At 38.2% G+C, this 22,078-nt stretch overlaps 1 protein-coding gene across 2 annotated transcripts in view; it reads left to right on the top strand.

Moving 5' to 3' along the window:
• Positions 1-22,078, top strand: part of LOC128530787 (fibrinogen C domain-containing protein 1-like) — a 136,077-nt gene that overhangs the window by 46,379 nt on the left and 67,620 nt on the right. For both annotated transcript variants that reach the window (XM_053504914.1, XM_053504913.1), the window contains 3 exons: positions 918-1,397; positions 16,218-16,386; positions 16,570-16,703. In XM_053504914.1, coding sequence (XP_053360889.1) covers positions 918-1,397; positions 16,218-16,386; positions 16,570-16,703 — 783 coding nt within the window. The remainder of the gene's footprint in view (positions 1-917; positions 1,398-16,217; positions 16,387-16,569; positions 16,704-22,078) is intronic.

The following is a 22,078-nucleotide window of genomic DNA, read 5'->3' as shown; positions in this document are numbered from 1 at the left end:
TATCTTGTCCTATCTTAAAAAGATGAAATTCCTTTTTTAAGCACTTCTGTTGATTCTCTACAAACGTTCCTCACGACTCGTGTACTTGTTGGAGAGAAAGCCTGTGTCATAGCACACGTTCGTTCCCCACACCTTTCTTCAATCCTTTCTTGTTTTTAAGCCGAAATGTGACGCTCTCGTTAGTTGCGCAACTGGCCAGAGGCAAGGTTTCCTAATCCCAGCAGACATCAGGCATTATCGCTTTATTCTGCAGAGACCGCTCTCTTCTGCAGCCTAACGATGACTCTAGATTGGTGTCTTCTCTGCATATTTATTATCCTTCAAAAAAAAGAAACAATATGACAGGGCCTGCGGAAGATGCAGTGGAGAAATGGGGGAACGAGGGAACGACTCCTGCAGGCTTGTTGTGGTTAGCGTCTCTCCATGGGTGGACTGTAAACAGTCAGCACGAAGCGGGGTAAAAGGAATTCAGCCTCGACCCCTAAAGTGTAACGATTTTCACCATGGGGACAGAAGAGAAAATAATTATCATACACTTCCCCAGGATTCAGTAGAGAGTTCATACTGTATGTAGTTTATATTAAAACGTATAAATATATGTGAATGGAAATATCCACATCGGTAATGTGTACATGTGTATGTGTTGTGTGTAGTGTGTGCTGGCAGTTTAACAACATCAGAGTAATAAACACCCACATGATACAGTGCTTGTACTAATTTCCCTAACATGTGCCGTTAGCGAGGAGTGTCAAGTGAATTACTAAAGTGTCAACTGTAAAGCTGTGCATGATCATGACATCTTCCAAACAGATAAACAGGGTCTTTGGTGTGGCAGCTCTAGCATTCAACTCTAAATGCTGTCATTTTAAATCGTTTCTTCTTCGTCTAAGACTCTTTTTGTTTTCGCTCTTTTTCAGAGGACGAGCTGTAGTTATCTCCTTTGCACAATTCTCCTCTTCGTCGCTGTGCTCCTAGCTGTTACTGTAACAGGCACCATCCTCTTAATGAACCACTCCCAGGCACCCTCAGGCCCCGATGCTCCACCCCTCATCACTACTAATCAAGACGAAGGCAACGCCCTGGTGACTGTAGAGAGAGGCGACGGCTCCCGCATTAACATCTTTATCGACCCCAACTGCCCCGACTACAACAGCAACTTCCTCCGACTGGAAGGGTTACAGACGTCACTGCTGCACTCGCTCAGCCACCACGATACTGACCTGAAGTCCGTGAAGGGACAGGAGCGAGCATTGCTCGTCCAGTTGGCTGAGGAAATTGCCAAGCTGTCAGCCCACGGGAGCCAGCTGAAGGCGGAGTACAGCGCTCTGAGGCAGGGCCAGAGCAGCATCAGTCAGGAGATCAGCATGCTGCAGTCTGAGCAGGCCAGACTCCTCCAGGTAACCCACACACTCACTCTGTTAAACTTCTGAAAGGTGTACCCAGATACAGTATATACAATATATAATCGTATAGCCACGCCCACCTCGGGGGAAAGGCACTAATTTTATTGGCTCTGTTGAGTGACCTGCATAGCCACGCCAACCTCGACGGAAAAGCGCTAATTTGATTTTCTCTGTTAAGTGACCCGTATAGCCACGCCCACCTTAAGGGAAAGGCACTAATTTGATTGGCTCTGCTAAGTTAACCGTATAGCCACGCCCACCTCGAGGGAAACTCGATTGGACAGACAGACAGACCAACATAAATACAGAAATTTTTCTGAGACTGGTTTCATGACGTTAAAGGAAAGAAAGGTAAAGCTATGATTGAAAGTTTGAGTTTTGACCAACATACAGACAAAAACCTACTTATATTTATATAGATTAAAATTAATTTGGGGTTTATATACACCTGATAAGCTGCCAACTTTTGAAGATACACACATGATGCAACACATGATCTACAAAATGATCACAACACAAAAGCCAGAAACACTAATCCCAACACCAGTCTTACAAGATGATTTACACTATTGTTGAGTACAAACACAAATGCCAGCGATATATTTGCTATAACGTGCTGCTAAACCATGGAGCATCCAGTGGTAGTGTTGAAAAGGATTTAAGAGTTTAATGTATGCTGCAGCATGTTTTAATTAGTATGTGTGACTGCTTGACACTTGGTTAGTTTCAAACTTGCAGCCGTGCTGTTAAGTGCTTTTTTAGAAGAGGAGTTTTTGATCATCAAATGTTATGGCAACTTAAATTTGGCAGTGTTGTGAATGTTGGGACACTGTTAGAGTTTATATTCCTTTAATACAATCACGTTGGACCGATGTTAACCACATGATGTCGGGAAACCATTGGACGAATGATGTCACTACAATGTCACAAATATGGACATGATTACAAAACAATTCATTACTAATATAATTTATTTTTATTTCCGAAATGAATTACAATGGTGAGTCAGAAATGATCCGCACTCTGCTCCCAGCACAGCAGAATATCCGGTTCGAACAACAACTTGACACAGGTTTTACGCCAGATGCCCCTTCCTGACGCAACCCTCCCATTTTATCCGGGCTCGGGACCGGCACTGCATCCAGTGGCTGGGTTTGGGCACTGGCTGGGAATCGAACCCGGGCCTTCCTCATGGCAGGCGAAACACTTACCACTGAGCCATCAGTGCCCTCCCTTTGTGTGCTAACTTACACATGGACAATTAAACTGCTGCAGACACACACATCATACTTCATGTTTTATTCATATTAAAATAGAAATATAGAAAATGTTTAAAGTACAGAGGATATGCAGAATGTGCAGTATAAAAGGGTAAAAATATGGCATTTGTTTATTTTCTGCTTTTTATATCTTGTAAATCTGTACAAATCTAAGTTTGTAGATTTGTACATTCATCCCAAATTTTTTACATTTGAAATTTCTTTTAGGAAAGAGAAATACATAATTTTTCAACATAATTTTCCTGCCTTTAAATACACATTTAGTCCATCTGTCAACAAGCGTTCGTATTCCCTTTTTAAAAAATGTTTTAGGCTGAGCTGCGAGCCATAAATGCACTGCTGTCTTCACTTCTACATCAGAAGTAAATCTTTATCCTCATAGAGTAGGGCTGCTTTCAGGAGACCGGACAGGTGAAAGTCTGATGGAGTGAGATCAGACCTATAGAGAGGATGCTTTAACACCTCAAACCAAAGCTTTTGCAGAGTGTCAACAGTGTGGGCAGAAGTGTGAGGACATTCATCGTTTTGCAAGATCACAACACCCTTGGATAACAGTCCTCATGCGTTTAATCCAAACTTAGGATTCAGTTTAGGATCTCTCTATAACGAGCGGTAATAATTCTCTTTAAGAAACTTTCCTCTTCCTTAGCGTATCGAAACTAAGTTATTCGTTTGCAAGTATCCAGATATCTCTTTATGCACTTCCGTGAGTTGTTTCCGCACCAGGTCTACCCTCAGACCACAAAAAAACAAATCACTGCATACTGTCTTCCTTCGTGCGAATCACATACCGTATGGGATGTCTATTTTTTCTCTCACTGCAGAGACAAAAGATAAACTGATGTACTACGTTAACACCTGCACGGAAGTGACCAGGGAGACAGTAGCCTTAACGGAAAGCGCTGATAAGACAGTGGCTACTTATAGAAGGCTTAATATAACCAGAGTGCGGATAATTTTTGACTCCTTGTACAAGTTTATATTGCTGTAGTGTTTTTGTTCCTGCTGCAACTAAGATAATGCTCTGAGTGGGACCTAAAGCCTGGTCTCATTGATAAGCGCACAGAATGCTTACCCCTGGTCCACTAGAGAGTGTGGTGCTGTTGAGAGCCGTAATATAACTCCTTAAAGTAAAAAAAAAAACAAAAAACTAGACAATTGCTGTCACTAGCACTGGTTTTGCTGCCTTTGGGAGACATGATGAACTTTACTGTAATATTTAAAAAAAGAAAAAACACTAAAACACTCAAGAGATGCATTTTTGTGCAAAAGAAACACAAACGAAGCTATTGTGATTGTCCAGTTTTTCAGCCAGGATTTATGAACTCTGTTATAGACCTAAGGGAGCACGGTTGTAGTGCGGTCGGATGTTGTGCAAACAGATGTGAAACAGCATAAACTCTATAAATAAATGACTAAATTCTGTAAAAAATGTATTTATTAATTTCTTTTTGAGTTTGCATTTGCAATGCCATTGACAACATCTCCAAAACAGCATTATCCCTACTGTATGTCGTAAGCTAATGACAACTGAAGAACAACGCCATCCAACGATAGGGTTCATCTGGGTGGTTTATGAAAGAAGATGATATTTAGGATATATTATTTAAAGAAATATTTATCCAGATGTTAATTTCCTCATTGCCCCTTAACTGTTTTTAAAAAGTTAGCGCTTAATATATTATTGCACCTCCCTTGCCATTCCGTTTCGCTGACGTGCAAGGTCTGTTTCCAGAGTTGTGTTTAAGTCTAAAACAACAACTTTCACAGGAAGAGCCATCTTACAGTACCTGACATGGCAGACGACCAAGCGCAGGGATTTTCCGGTAGCCCAATGGCAAACAAGTGGGATTATCTTGTTTACTCATCCATACCGGCTTCAAAAAATGGTCTTCAATAACTTTTAACAACCAAATTCTCTGAATTTCTTCCAGTTTAGTGACTAAATTTATCTACAAAAAGCCCATCTTCTAGCCGGAAACCTGCACATTAACTGGTGGTGCAGAAAGCCAAACTGATTGCGTTATGGGAATTGCCACCTCAAATGCAGACATACAGTATCTGTGTTAAAAAAAAAAAAGTTTAAAAATGCAATACATGTGTGAATTGGCACATGAAAGAATCATGATTCATAACTAAATCAATTTTCTGTCCCACCTTTAACATATCGTAATAGTAATATTCAGCTTAAAAATACCAAGATATTATGTTCTGTTCATATCGCCCACCCCTACATACAGTATCAGTTCAATTGTAAGTCAATTTCGATAAAAACCATGTACTAAATGAATTAATAGTTGAATCTGAAACAGCTGCATTTGGAAACTTGTGTCCAGAGAAGAAGACTAGTCTTGATCCACAGCATCGCATCAATTGTAAGAAGTGTAGCTAAGATTGTGAAGGTGTATGTTGGCCTCACTGTAAGCTATGCTTAACCACAAATGCCTACTTTGTCCAGATGCAGTTATGGTTCTATGAGTCACAACATATTATGAATATTCAGTAATGAATGACTTGCAGATTGAACTCCCGCAGAGCCACAAGGTTTTTTTTTCCTTCTCTCCGGCTTTTATATATACAAGATTGGCGAATCAGGTAAATTACAAGCCTTTGAATTACCGTGTGTTAAAGCGCTGTTCAGTGTGACCTAAAGGCAGTTCTGTCTAGAGGTGCTCTTTCAAACCTAGTGATTTCAGTGGGCAGGGTGATGATTTAGAAAAGGACCTGTGTAACCTGTAATAGTGATGTCTCAGTCCTGACCGGATGACTGGGAGACGGATGGGACCAAGTGTCTAACCACTTAGATCAGCATTTGATGAATTCAGACAGCGAACTAAAATAGTATTTTTGTTAGATTTCCTCAGCCACGCAGTAAACACTATAAGTAAACTCTATAAGTGGTGATGACCCTTCTCGTCCTGAAAATCCCTGTGGTGCTTCTGGGTTAATAATTTATTATATTTACTTAGGCAAGCTTTGAAATTGGTTTGCTTGAAGGACATCTGGACTGTTGGTTTTTTTTTTTGTCTTAAATGGATTCAATCACATGATGCTAATTTTAGAATTTTGGTCAAACTTTTCCTTTTACCCCCCGAGGGAAATTCACACAAGTGCTGTACATTTACATTTTAGCGAGTGCAGCTTCTGCTTTGTGCATAATAGCCAGACACCAACCGCGTCTTGGCTATGTGAATAATACAGAGGAGATGAGGAGGTGGTGGTGGAGAAACATTGTCATTACTGAGGAAAGAGAAAGATATAAATATACAGGAAGTTAACTATGCAGAAAGTATACACTTAACTGTTTCAAACTATTTATTAATTTGGTAGATCGTTTTTATCTAAGTTGAGCTAGTACGTTGGGGTGGGCGATAAGGACGGAACATATTGTCTTGGTGTTTTTAAGCTAAATATCAATACATGATATATTGAAGGAGGGGCAGAAAATTGAATCAGTAAGGTATCATAATTCTTTTGTGTGGCAATTCATGTATAGGTAGTCCCACTACCAACTTACGAACGAGTTCCATTCCGGGAGCACATTCAGAAGTCAGATTTTTTTTATGTCTGACAAAGTGAGTCTTATACACCTTTGAAACGAATATACAGTGCAAAGTGTACTAATCCATATGACTAAATCTGTGCTCTTTCTCCACACTGCCATCATGTATCAAAAAACATAATCTTGCTTGAGGCAATTAATTTCACAGTGAAATGCTGTCTCTGCACCTTTAAATCACAAGAGGGTTCCCGGGTGCCATTTTGTCTCTGTTTTCCACTCTGTTTTATATACATATTGAGCTGTTTTCCACTGTATTGGACTTTTTTGTTAAGGATGTTCTGAAATTAGGCTTATTCGTAAGGGGCAGTGGTAGCTCAAAGGGTTAAGGTACTGAGTTACAGAAGATTGGCAGTTCAATCCCCAGCTCCACCAGGTTGCCACTGTTGGACCCTTGAGCAAGGTCCTTAACTCTTACTGCTCCAGGGGCGCTGTATTATGGCTGACCCCAGCTATGCTGGCTTATGCGAAGAAGTAATTTATTTTTGGGATTACTAAAGTTCTAAAATAAAATAAAATAAATAAATTCACCATAGGGACAGTTTAACAGGACAGCTATTTTCTATCATAATGCTTCCGGACTGATTCATTGAAACCGGTGAGGCCGACCTATTTCTCTCGCACCCCCACATGCACACATATGTTATATGTCGGACTTTAGACATCCTATACATTCAGTTTTACATTAAATAAATTGTATATGATTGCAAATATTGGTATCAGGTGCATGTATGCAGTGTATACGTATACACATGTACGATACACATGAGCTACTTCCGTGATTGAACCATGGTCCTTTCATATCCGCAGAAAATTGTAACTTGATTGTTCGTAAGTATCCTAATTACTGTATTGCATTTTATTTCATTTTTTCGTTTTAGATTTTTTTATACATTTGAGGTGATAATGTGCTGCAGTCCCTCTATGATCCTACAGGTGGTGTGCTCTAAACTTTTCACAGATTGGCAGGCAGCACAGCATTCTTTGTCAAGTTTGTTCAGAATCGTAATCTGAAAAGTCAAATCTTTAAACATTTGCATATCAAATCGGAAAATATATAAAATTGTGATACTAACAGAATCACAATAAATATTGAATGTATCGTGATAATATTGCCTGGTCCCTGGTGATTCCAATCCCGTGAAAAGTGTTTGACCCTTCCTGATTTTTTTTTCTTTCCATAATTATTACACCTGAGTAATCCAGGCCTCCCTTTAAACCAGGCCTATTTGGCCTATTTGAACCAGCACAGATTAACACAAAGATACACCGATTAAATACAAAATGCTGTTTTTAAATAATGATTTTATTTATTAAAGGAAAAAAATCTGTCAAAACTTGCTGTCTGGCCCTGTGTGAAAAATTAATTGCCCCCTAAACCTAATAACTGGTTGTGCCATCCTTCGTGACAACAACTGCAGTCAAGTGTTTTTGTGATAATTGGCAATGAGTCTTTCACAACACCGTGGGGGAATTTTTGCCCACACTTATGTTCAGGTTTTTTTTTTCCTTAGAACCTAATTAATATTTTTTTTTTTGAAAACCGCAAACATCCTCCGCAAATTTTATGACTTTTTTTCCTGGCAATATATAATTTAATTCTAGCACTTTGAGAAAAACAGCCGTATGGTACTGTATATTTTTTAGGGTAATGTATTAAGCTAAGTTTGAAATAAAATCAAAGTGTTTTGTGAGTATATTTTATGGTTTAAACCATAAAAAATAGCTGTTTATATGCATCTTTTTTTACACATGCCCTGTCTATTCTTGCTATCACTATAGCAGCACAAGTCGTAAACATGGGGTTTGCACATGAACACATGGATTATATAGAGAAATTAAGGGAACATTTACTCTATGCTGTTCCTTTTTTGCACTTATCAAAAGTACCAGTTTGACTTGAACACACATATGTTCCATATGTTATTGTCTTATGTACAGTATAAATCAGTGTCCCTTAAATAGTTGATACACCACTCAGCCTTAGTTAAGGGGCTTTTTGTAACCGTTAACCTGAAATCTGGGTGTTTCACTGGAATTATCCACCTTTGACCTTTCTTTGTATGTCGACCGCTCATCGGATTTACAGTAAAAGAAATTGCTGATGTTCTGAGTGCTATTAACATTTAGTCATCTGTAAAGCCAAAAACAGATAATTTGGTTTATTTGGTGGCCACATTGGCAACAAACTTTAAAAGGTTGTTTACATATGAAATAGGAATAGGGAGATACCTTAAAATTATAAAATGATCAACAGGATTTGACCATGCATTTGCCAACACCGGCCATTAAACTCTTATATAAAAGTCTAGGTATTCAGTGGTATTTGGATTCCTTTTTTGTTTTGCAGGCCAAGATATTTTATTGTGTAGCATAACTAGGAATTTTTTTTTTACCAAGAAGGTGACTGTCTTTTTTTTTTTTTTTTTTAGACATTATACATAATACACCCTCATTTATATTTCAAGCAGACACCAGTTTCTACTTTTATACCGTCTCTGTCTGTGGCAATCTTCTGACTTTGCACAATCTCTGGATCATTAAAGTTACCTGAAGACTCTGGCCTCGTTTAACATTCCTTCCCCTCACTCCCTGGAAACATAAAGGAAAGGAAGTGCAGAAAGCCCCATTAAGTTCCCTAACTTTAATAACGCTGCTCCAGTTTCACTATGTGTCATACTGTATGTGAAAGTAAAGAAAGGCTGTTGTGTTGTGTGGAGCGATTATCACACTTACTTTTAACGTCAGTGGAAAAGTTTCAACCCTCAGAAGAAAAATACCCTGACGGAGAAATGTTCTATTACAATATACGAGCTCATTTTAATATCATTTTTTTTTTTTAATGATTCCCTGCTTGCAAACATATATTGCTATTTTACTACTATGTAGCATCTTGGATTAATTAATACAATTGTTATGACTAACGATTTTAATTAAAAATTTTACTCTCTCACACATGGGATGTTGTTTACCATAAAACATTATTGCACTTTTTCTTTTCTGATAATGCATATTCTAGTCATTGTAATGAGGGTCGAATTTGTGTTAATCAATATCATTTGCTAACCCGGCTATCAAATAATGTGGTATCGCACACAGGTAATACACTAATGTTTTGTTGAGTAGCTAACATGAATGCATCAACCACCGTTTTATATCATAAGCATTCATGCTGTATAGTTGTTGGTTGTTCCCTGTGAAAAATTTGTGAATGTAAATGCAAATCTTTTAACAAATACGGGGAAATGTATTATTAATAAAGATTCCTATTAATCTTTAAAATGAGAAATCCGGCAATCCCGCAGTGGTTGCGAGAGAAGAAACATTGGCTCAGTTGTGATCACATGCTTCGCAGACAAAGTGTATGCGTTACTTGTATGTCAAAATCTGGCTCATTTATGAAGATACATTTATAGAGGAAGTTACTCGCAAACCAAGGTTTACTGTTTTTCTAATTGTCCACTTCTACTGAATATTTATTTAAAATGATTCACCTTGGCCTGACCATAAAGATTAGTCTACATACAGTAATGATCTTCTAGATTCACGCGATCTTGGCACTGCTCAATATGTGCTTAAAGCTCAGCTTTAACAAAGCACAGTCTTGAGTCAAGAAGGTGGTTGCAGGAGTATTTAACATATTCTATGGTTAATTAACAGAGCGAAAAAAATCCAGTGCTAGGGGTAATTGCTTGGTGACTCAAACCCTTTCTGTCCTTTCTGCTGCCTAGTGAGGAACCTGTTTCACCAAGACAACAAGTCTTTGCCCTTTCCCTTGAAGGAGTGAAAAGCAAGCAGTTTTTTTTCCCCCTTCCCTTCCATCATGCTGAAATTAATCCACACTGACACTTTCCCTGATCTCCCGGCAAAGCCGCTTCTCTCGCCTGACTAAAATTAGTGGCACATAGTCACAAATAAAAATATACATTTAAAGTTGGTCTGAACTTTTTTCGACTGTAAAAACCGCTGCTGTCACGCCAATCACTATTGAACTGGAATGTTAATTCTCGAGGCAAAAAAAGCAGACTTTGCACTCTGACAATAGCATTGCAGGCTTGATCAGCCTCAGGCGGTCCTGCTGATCAACTCAAGGAACATTTTGACAACAGTGAGACTAATTTTGAAGATTGAGTGCAAGCCCTGGCACTGCATTATACCAACTCGACTATTTTCAATCTCCTCGTTCCAACTTATATAAACCGCTTATAAATTTAGACCATGTGAAACCTGGCAGGGTTTTTTTTTTTAGAGACACTGGGAAACTCAGGTTTTATAATGGCGTGCTACAGAGAAGGATCAATGTAGCAAATGTCTTCAACCTCTCATTTACCACAGCCCTTAGGGTTTTAATACAATAAAGCTGAACGCTGCAAACCCACGATAATATGGGTTGCAACTAGCAACTTTTAGAAATCAGTGTAATAGCTGCAATGCGATGATGCAACGGCTAGTCGAGAAGGAGTCTTTTGTATTCAGAGGAAAACATCTATAATTATGTGTTTACTTGTCATGATGAAGTAAAACCTCATATTAACCTACCCCCTCATTTCACATGTTTGACAAGTGCAAAACTTTTTTTTTTTTTTCCAGGGCAAAATCAAAATCGAAGCACAAATGACACCCAAAACGACAATCACTATGTTGACAATTTCCTGTTCAAAATGTTGCATCTTAAAAAATATAATAAAAAAGGCCTAATATAATGCATAAATCTCCTCTTTCTGCTCTTGATTGTTTGGCAATGGATTGCTATTTTCTATTCAATTTTTTTTTATGCTGTTGTAATCATTAATCTTCTTTTTTTTCCAGTGAATGATGTCTTTGTTTTTTTTCCACACTCAGATGCCCACTATGTTAAAAAGCAAGAGGGAAAAAAAAGCATCTTTAAATGTGCCTATGATTAATGAATGTGACTCAACCACCATGTTCACGGAGAAGCAGTGACCATCATTGAACGAGTCCAATTACAGAGCAGATATCAAAGCAGGCTTTATCTGTAAACAGCAGCTATAACGCAAGCACAGGAGATCCGAGACCTTAATTGCAATGAAATTTGTCTAAATCTAGCTTTAGTTTTTAACACAGCATTTAAAGATTTGGCCCATTAACTGTGCATATCTGATGCCCCAGGATAAACAGGTTACACATTTTAATTGGTTTGGTTGTTAGTAAAAAAAACAAAAAAAAACATTAATTAACAAAAACTCTGTTGGGATTTTCACTGGAATTTAACCTGTACGAGTGGCATTTGATGGATCGAGATCGGACCTCTGTGCTCCATTGGTGTATATTTGGAAGCCCAAAATGTTTTTGGGACCCACTTGAAGCACACATGGCATCCAAAGAATGGCATTAAACCAAGTCCCATAATCACTACATAACACATTCGCTCATTTTCAGTCGATCTGCTGTATCCCAGCCAGCGTCACGGTGGCTCTGGAACCTACCCGGGACACACTGGACGAAAACGATAGAATTCACGCCAGTCCATTGCAGCACACCAGGCATACACACACATACACACGTTCACATCCACACACTCATTCACACCTAGAAGCAATTTAGAGTAGCTGAATATTTTTGGACAGCATGAGGGAAACCCACACAATCAGAAAGAGACCATGCAAATCTCCATACAGACAGGACCCAAGCTCAGGATCAAACTGACGTCCTCGGAGCTGTGAAGTGGCAAAGCGTCCCCGCTGTGCCACCGTGCCAGCCCAATTACCAAATTAATCACTGAAATTACATGATAAGGTCCTTATGAGTGTTCATGTTGCATGAGCTGAATGAGGTAGTAGAATGTAATCACTAATCCATAAAAATTTTATACAATCTGAAAACTACATTCCAACGAGTACAACATAACAGTCCAAAAGAGTTGTAAAACAATAAAAACTTGGGAAGGCAATTAAAAGATTATTAAATTAATTAATATTTACCAATTAAATTTCTAATTGAATATATATGACTCGTTTTAACTGAAATCAGCTCACCAACAGAGCTTGATTATGCAATTTAATCAGTCTTTTGATGGTACAATACAACCACTTCCGTCTTCCCTAAATACTCCCATTTTGTGAGAGTATCACTTTTTCTACTTTTGCGCTGTACACACAGCTTACAAACACAAAATAAAGTGTTTTACACACACATGGTCAGAGTGTTATAGTAAACAGTACACACATGCACAAATGTTGATTATACCAGGGAGAGACGCACACTAAGACCCATCAGGGGAGACGATTACCCACAATCCTGCAGCACAAGAGAGAAAAACCATTGGCACAGTTGTGATCACAAGAAGCGCATGCAGGATACATGATACTTGGTACTCGTAAAACCAAGACTTGCTCGTTTTTCAAGTTAAAAGGTATTAAAAATCTTTGCTTGTCTTGTGGAACACTCGCAAACCACGATGCTCTTAATCCAAGGTTTTACTGTATATGAATGAACCTTTATTGAATGAATATCCTGCTTTATTGAATGAATTTTCAAATAAAGCACAAAAAAAAAAAAGAACAATGACATGCAAGTGCTATAACACGTCTGAGGTAGCTTAACAGTGCATGTAACACTAGGTTTTTTATCATTATTATGTAATAAAATTAGATAGAATAGAAAAAAATTGATAAAATACCAAAGGAACATAGAAGCTAGTGTTAGTTAATGTTAGTTTTTTTTTTTTGAAAAATAAGATTTTTTTTTTTTTTTTTTATGTCACGTCCTGTTAGGTCTTGGCCTGTGGGCTTGATATTGGCAAGGCATAGACGCAAAGGGAATGTTAAATAAAGTCTTTTAATGATATGATAAAACCAAACAAAACATGAACAAAGGAGGTTGGCCTTATTTTGGAGCATGCTAGAAACAAAACCAATCATCAACTAATACACAGAATATGGATACAAACTAATACAATACAGACAAGAGATACAAACCAGTCAAGACACTAAACAGACTTTAGGACAAAACACAAGGGACTATACATGCAAGGGGCTAAACGGACAAGACAGACTTGGCTAGGCCTACTAGCTGTTATGCACATTAGCTGCTAAGCTAGATAGTAGCTAAACAGTCTAGTAGCCAGGGACTAGGTACACAGCAGCCTAGGTATGAAACAGACTAAGAGCTATAAAGGTTAGTGGCTAAACAGGTAAGTAACTAAACAGATTAAGCTCTTATCAGACTAGGAGACCAGACAGACAATGAGCTAAGCAAGTTACAGTAGTAGTTCCATGGTTAGTAGATATAAAGACTAATAACTTACACACGAGGGTAAATACACAAGAGACTAATTCTCCTAGAGGCTAATCCTGCTAGAAGACTCAGAGACATACTAAATCAGGACAGATACAAACTTAACTTAACTAAACTAAACAAACCATAACCAGACACACCAAATACTCCCTTAACAGAACCCATAATAATGCCCGGCCCAGTTTCCCAGAACAACCAGCTATTTATAACATAACTAATGAGCTACCTCGTTCAGGTGAGCACCCTCATCACCTGACCAAGGTGCCTTCTGGGAAACCGAGTCTACCAACAAAAACTACAAAACAAAACAGTGCCCTCTATTGGTGAACCCTGACACACAATTCCAACTCTCCTCCTTTATCTGTGTTTGGAACCGGCAAAAGAGACACTCTGGCAGAGATAAAAAATAAAAAAAAACATAATATATATATTAATAAAACATATACGGACACATCAAAACCTCCAAAAGTCTAGAGTCCAGGAAAAGTCGCTAGATTTGTCGCCTTTTTAAAAATGTGAGATAGGTCCGAATACTCGCTAAACATACTGTAGAGACAAAGTTGATAAGTTGGCAACACTGAACCCCGTCCTCCTCCTTCTCCTTTCTCTCTCTCTCGTCTCCTTCACACCAAATTCTTTTCAAAATTAAAGTGCAGGTTGATCTGTTTTATTTTTTCTTTATATTTTGTATTAATCATTTTTCTATGAACAAAAAGAGTCTGAGTCACCAAGCTATTACCCCTCGCACTGGATTTTACATGCCTATCTGATAATTATATATAATATGTTAAATACTCCTGTAGCCACCTTCTTGACTCAAGATTGCGCTTTGTTAAAGCTGAGCTTTTAGCACATATTGAACAGTGCCAAGATCGCCTAAATATAGAACATTGTGTAGATTTTAATACTGAATTCATGTTCAGGCCAAGGTAAATCATATTAAATAAATATTTAGTAGAAGTGGACAATCAGAAAAACAGTGGAACCTCGGATTGCGAGTACCAAGCGTTTTGCAAGACGAGCAAAACTTTTTAATTAATACTAACTTGATAAAAGAGCGAGGTCTTCACATACGAGTAGAGAGCATACGCTTTGTCTGCTCAGAGTTGTATGATCACAACCGAGCAAATGGTTCTTTTCATGCATTTACCTTTTTTATTTTATGTCCAAGGGTCACTCTTTAGTAAGTTTAATTTAGGTTTAGTCACTTCTTTAGTAACTGTACTGCAACAACGGCTTCTGTAAGGAAGAAAAAAAAGGGGGGGGGGGAGGCTGTAGCAGTGTGGGTATGAGATGAATCTGTTTAATGAGAATGCCACAATATATCTCTGCGAAATTCTTAAAAAGGAGGCAAAGGCAAGTGTATTTGGAGAGGATCCTTGTTAAATAAGTTTGCAGACAGAGCAGTGATTGCATAAGTGTGTTTGTGTGTGTTTTTGCACGTGCACGTGTGTGAAAATCGTCCTACAAATCGTCCCACCCCCTCTCTCATCTAACTTTATCTTTAATTATTATTAAAGGTGCAGGTTAATTTGTCTTATTTTTACTTTATGTTTTGTGTAAATAATTTTTAGATGAATATTTTTGGGTGGTGGAACGAATCATCCAAGTTTCCATAATTTCTCGTGGGAGAAAGTCACTTTGATATACTGGTGATTTGGAATACAAACATCTTTCCAGAACAAGTTACGCTTGCAATCAAAGGTTTAACTGTACTTCTAGTTAGATAGTTTCTTGAGGCGAATCAGACAGTGCTATTGACGTTACTATGTATTATTAAGGCAGAAGTGTTAATAGATGTCACTTCTGTTACATGTACTGTACTTTTTTTATGTTTCCTTTCCTTTTTTTCTTTTTCTTTATGTGCTTAACATGCACGTGACAACTTTTATGCAATATAAGGCTGAGGAAATATCAGAGCTGGTACTGTAGTTTTACCTTTAGTTGTTTTTTTTCCTAGTGGTTTAAAGGGGACATAGTACTAGGGTTCATATTTATTTAAAAAAAAGAAAAAAAATCTTTGCTTGAGGCCACATCCAGCTTGGGTTTATATCTACTGCAGACTCGAATGGACACTGATAACTTGTGCTACACTTGTACATGAGAGGAAACGTTCCTTTGTAGATTTGCATTACAAGCCAATGCTCTACTTGGGAATGTCAATCCTCGAGTATACCGTTAGCTAGTGTGTGTAGGATGACACATTCAGGCTGAGGAGGACGATCATCAACCAGTGAGAGCATACAGCCTCTCCCTTTGTGGTTGTCATGTTTTATTCATAGGTTTTTTTCTTCTTTTTTTAATTTCTAGTAGTGGGCCATCCTCTTTAGCAATGACAGGTAAGCATGGTTGCCATGGTAATGTAAAAGATGTGTGTGTGTGTGTGTGTGTGAGATGAATCCATGCTGGCTTCTTCACAAGGTGATCAGTGCATGAGCTGGCATTATTGTCATTGGTACTCTAACACACACACACAGACACAAAGACAGCACCCTGGAGAGCTTGGAGCTTTTCACATGTCAGGGCATTCTGAAACAATCACTGGTAATTGAAGATGAGGATTTTTACAGGTCCTGCTGCAGATCTGACTCACATTTCCTGCTGCCTAAAACACAAGAAACTCTATTATATATATTAGAAATCAGCATTAAATCTAGCACTTGAATGTCAAGAAAACTCTCACTCTCTCTTTCTCTTTCTCACTCTCTCATGCTTCAGCTGTTGTCCGAGAGTCAAAGTAACATGATGAAGGTCATGAACACGATGAGTGACGTGTTCGAGTCCATGCAGAAGGAACCCGGCAGTACGAAGGTGTTCCTGAAGGCAGACTTGCAAAGGGCCCCAGTGCGTAGCGGCATCCGGCCCCGGGGCTGCTCCAGTGGAGAGGGTAAGGAAACATTTCATTAGTCGATCATCCTGCGGTCCCCAAACATCTGATAGTAATGATCCATCGCTCTCTGTGGAGTTTTTTCTTTTTGCCAACTCATTAATGTTCACTTTTTTCACCAAGTCTGGCTATGATAATGATAATGACAATGATGCTGACGCTTTATTTCTTTTTTTTTTGCAGGCAGACCAAGAGACTGCAGTGACATCTATGCTAGTGGTCAGCATGAAGACGGGATCTACTCAATCTTTCCCATACACTTCCCCTCAGGCTTCCAGGTTTACTGTGACATGAGCGCTGAAGGGGGTGGCTGGACGGTGAGTCCTTGTTGTCCAATTATCCATAGTTAAAAACACTTGAATATCTTTATTATCTCTGGTGAAATACTATGGAGTATAAGAGTCTGAGATCACTAATAATTTCTTTAACTTGTTTTCATAGGTTTCAGGTGTGTCTGTGTGTGCTCCGGCTAAAATAACCCTCAGATAATGAATTTTTTTTATACCTCAATCTCTTTTTATTTCATACCTCCTCCAAATTTGCTGTTTTAGTGTTTATGTAAATGACCTACTGCTTAGCCACGCCCTTCCACAAAACAGCAAAGTCCAATAAGCTAACAGGACAAGAACAAATTGCAAGGCTGGTTGTATATATATACACACACACACACACACTGGAGACCCATGTGAATGACTAAAAATGATTCAAAAAAGTAAATTTAGCAAAATTGGTCCCCTTGACCAAGATTCTATAGGTTTATGTAAAACCTGATTTGATGATCCATGCTAGATCAAATCCATTGGCATTTTGTCTGAAGATGTGCTTCAGTAGTGTGGAAGTGATTAGACTTATGGATCTAAATCTGACCTTTTGAACAAAGAAGTTGTCTCGACCAATGTAAAACGTCTACTTAAATTTAATAGTGACTGAGAAATTGTGCAGCATTTTAAACATTATATACGTAAGTTTACGTTATTAAAAACTAACAAAAAAACCTAATTGAGACTATAAATCTTTTTGTTTATTTTTTCAGTTTTAATATGGTCTTAGACCCCACTGTGCATGACCATACAGTTTGTGACCTAAAATTTGTAGACACCTGTCCATCAAACTCGTTTGTGATTCTTTCCCAATGACATCAGTACCTGATATCTCGAAAGCTTTTGTGGTTGAATGAAAACAAATTCACAAATTCACAGCCACAGATCTCCAAAAAGCCCCAGATGCTAAAAAAAAGCATCACACTATGATGTCACTCAATGTGATGTCACTTAAAATAATCCCCCAAGTTGAGGCTTCATCACTGCTGACCCGTTTATGATATCAAAATATCTTATGTCTTAAAATCACATCTGCCTGGTCTGGTGGTGATCATATAAATTTCCTAGGAAGAGTATATCAGTTTCTTTAGGTGCATTTTGGCAAACGACACAACATATCTGACTTTTTGTTGAGTTGAGCCCATGACATGCAATGTGAAATGTGTTCAGCTCAATGAGTACACATCTACATGTGTACCAAGTTTTGCCTGCATACGTGCAAGGGTATATGAGCTACTGTATGCAGCAATATCTCGTGTGAGGTATCGGAGCCACGCTCGGGGCACAGACTCTCAGGCATCCTAATGGCAGCAGAATCGAACCTGTCTGCCAAATTTCACGAGTTTTTAAGAATGGTAAGACCCCAAAAAGCCAAAAAAGGTGAACAAAAATCCTTCGGGAAACAATATCTCTAGAAAAAACAATGTAAGTAGACTTTAAGGTAATGTTTTAAATGATAGTGGAGATTAATGCATACTGTACAGTACATCTTTTATGGACAACTTCCTTTTGGGTAAATGCGGAAGCTGGTGTGTGTCGACAACAAAAATTTAAACCTTTTCTAAAACCAGTAATCCACGGTTCTTATATAACTTGTCTCTCATATCTCATATGGAAAGAGTGTAGGCTGACGACCTAGAACCCATTATGTTAACCCCAGATTCACATAAAAGGCTGCTTTCCAGAGACCCTAAATATCTGTTGGAACAGGCAGTCACCAGGGGTTTAACACCAGCAGGACCATTTTGTGGATCCTTAGACAGATCGAACATAAAAAGTACATGACAGTATGCAGCAACTTGGTGTCTCCGACATACTCTAGGTTCTGGTAGTCTGTAAAAAAGAACAGGAACAGATAAATAAGAAATGCTCCCTCATATTTTTTTGGCATTTGAATGTGAATCATTATGTCAGAAAAACCTTTGATACGAATGAATTCATCGTAACCAAAAACAAAGCAGTTCTGGATGTGTTGGAACAGTAAACTTTGGAGTAAGCGCTCAATGTAGCACTGGCTTAGCATGAGCTGTGTTGTGTAATTGTGCTTTGGCAACTGCAAATTGTCAGAAGTTAAGAGGAAGGCATGGTGATATGACAATATAATATTTATATTGTGGTAAATTATGTCATAACACACAATAAACTTTTAATAATAGCTTAAATAATTAATTGTATGTGGGGCGTTAAAGTTAAACCGGGACTTCTAAATCAGAGTGATGAAATTTCTTATGAATGAAGACATAAGACTGATTGACATTTACTGTACAGAAGACTTCAGTCACAGTACGGCAATGAGACTCATTTGAATGGAGCAAACTATGAATGAAATCCATAAATGACAATCCAAGCTAAGGTTGCTTGGAAGGAATTCAATAAGTGGCAGTGTTGAGGGATGTTACTTTTTAAAGTAACTAATTACATTACAAAAGTACTGTTTTTAAAAGGTAATCGGTTACATTATTGCGTTACTTTCTGATAAAAGTAACTAGTTAGAGTACTTTTCCATTGCAGAAAATGAAAACTCCTTTGTGATGTTGTTGTAGTCAAGACCTTTATAATTATTTTACCATCATCACTTAGCGAAGTTTGGCCCATAATCTGTCAACTATTAAATATCAGTAACTCACCTACGCGGTTTCGCGCGGTGGCTGTAAGTACGGTTTATCATGATTCACTGCAAGTTTTTGCACTGTGATTAGGTTTCCATCTTTCTGCGCGCCGTCCTCTCATAGTCAAATCGCATAGGTGAGATAGGGGTATAACAGCAGGAATAACAGAGGGAGGCACGTTATTGGGGGCGGGGCTTGTGGGACGAATATATATATATATAATTTTTTTTATATATATAATTTTTTTTTTTTTTTTATTTATTTATAAATTTATTTTAAGCATTTGAATTAATCCTTCATTCTGACAGCACTAATGTTTATTGTAGACAACCATACAAGGGTAATTGTTACTAAGCCTGCCCTGGGTACACTAATTTTCTTGTATGTTGCCCTCACAGATTCCTGCAGCTAAGCTTGGATGTACATTTACATTCCAATAAAGGTTACCGATGACATGCCTCTGAAGTTTGACTTTTTGCACCATTAAAATACTTATAGGCAACTAGTTATCATATCTTCTTCTCCATAAAACATGTTAATGCTCAGTAGTACACAAATATGTTTTTTTAATGTATTTGCATTGTACTAAAATACATTCTTTTCAATTGCCATATACAGTATCCCAAATCACTATGGCCGTTAAAAAAATACAACAAAAAACAACAACACATTTTTCTTTTTTTTTTATGAGGTGTTAGTGCAGTATATAGACCCGTGGCACAGCCTAAGCTTTTATCCTTAATGCTTTTTCCCCCTCACATTACTTTTACTTTCATACTTTAAGTATTTTTTAAACCAGTACTTTTACACTTTTACTTGAGTAAAAAGCTTGAATTAATACTTCTAAAGAAGTCTTTTTAAACCCTACTATCTATACTTCTACTCAAGTAATGAATGTGAATACGTTTGACACCACTGGTTGCCAAGAGACACATCTGTCTGTGGAAACTGTACATATAATCATTCACCAACACCACTTGCACATTCCAGGAACTCGGCTGGGAGTCCATTTCCATATGTTTAGGCCATACAATGAGTTAGTGGGGTCAGGGTTTCACACGTGAAGCAGGTAGTTTGATCATGGCTCCGGTGCTATCGAGCACTAGTGGAGTCCTGGGATAAGTGCTTGTGTGTGTATATAAAGAAATGGATTTTTTTTTTACTTTTATATCTGTTACTGTATGTTATTCTGCACAATCAACGTCCAGGTTTGACTTGTACGTCCCTCGTATTTATAAACACATAACACTTAACAAGGTTAGGTAACTAACTAGAACAGGGTCAAGGACTGAGCATAACTATTAGGAAAATGATAGTATAAGATACAGTGGAACCTCGGATTAAGAGCTTAATTCGTTCCGGAAGTGGGCTCGTATTCCAAAACACTCGTAAACCAAATTTAATTTTCCCGTAGGAAATAATGGAAACTTAAATTATTCGTTCTACAGCCCCAAAAAATAAATACATAAAAATAATTAATACAAAATATAAAGTAAAAATAAAACAAATTAACCTGTACTTTACCTTAAAAAAATGTAAAATTAAACCCCGACAGATAAGGGTTTTCGTTTGTGCATGCAGAGTGTATGTGTGTAAAATGTGCGCGCGGGCAGGCACACACACACACACACATTAACGGATAGACCGTTTTTAAAACCATTTAAAAATTAGCAAGGAACATTCCTAGTAACACTCACGTGAGCGCATACTAACAGGATCACTGCTGTAAGTAAAACAACAACAACAAAAAACAAATTAAACAGCTCCTCACCTTTGAAAACAATCGCGACAGAGAGAAGTTTGTGTGTTTATTTGGCAACCCGAGAGGAGGGGGGCTGAAGGGGGGCTCGCTCGCGTTTACGGCCCCCTTCTCTCAGGTTGCCAAACAAACACACAAACTCTCTGCCTTACATAGACACAAACACACACACTCAAAAACACTGCAGGCACTAAGACCCAGCAGGGGAGACGATAGGTCTCGGCTTTACAGCTCCCCTTCTCTCAGGTTGCCAAATAAACACACAAACTCTTCTCAGTCGCGACTGTTTTCAAAGGTGAGGAGCTGTTTAATTTTTGTTGTTGTTGTTGTTGTTTTACTTTACAGTAGTAATCCCGTTAGTATGCACTCACGCGAGTGTGACTAGCGATGTTACTTGCTAATTTTTAAACGGTTTTAAAAACGGTCTCTCCGTTAATGTGTGTGTGTGTGTGCGCGCGCACCTGCACATCTCACACACACACACACACACACACAGCGTGTGTGTGTGTGTGTATTCACCCAGCAGGAGAGACGATTACCTACAATTCTGCTGCTGCAAGAGAGAAAAACCGTTGGCTCACTTGTGATGACGTAACGCTCGTTGTTAAAACAAGAAGCGCATGCGTGAAACATGATACTCGGTGCTCGTTAACTAAGACAATGCTCGTTTTTCAAGTAAAAATTTATTAAAAATTGTTGCTCGTCTTGCAAAACACTCGTAAACCACGTTACTCGTAATCCGAGGTTCCACTGTAATTTGAAGTAGAGAGACAGGACAGAAATAGTTCTTTTTGTTTTAAAAACCTTAACAAACCTTAGATAATGTCTACATTTTTTACCTTTTTGAAGCTTTCGAGTGGTTCGTATGAAAAAATAAAAATATTTGGTCAAAACCAAAATTGGTTAAAACAATTGAAGTCCGCCTTCTTCATGATCACGCGGCAGCGCATTCAGCTCATGAAACGATGAAATTGTACCTTACCTCCCCCTACTCCTCCGACTTC

The sequence above is a fragment of the Clarias gariepinus genome, chromosome 9 (genome assembly GCF_024256425.1).
Source record: "Clarias gariepinus isolate MV-2021 ecotype Netherlands chromosome 9, CGAR_prim_01v2, whole genome shotgun sequence".
NCBI classification, from domain to species: domain Eukaryota; kingdom Metazoa; phylum Chordata; class Actinopteri; order Siluriformes; family Clariidae; genus Clarias; species Clarias gariepinus.
The sequence above is the reverse complement of the archived record's forward strand: the minus strand, read 5'-3'. Positions and strand labels throughout refer to the sequence as shown.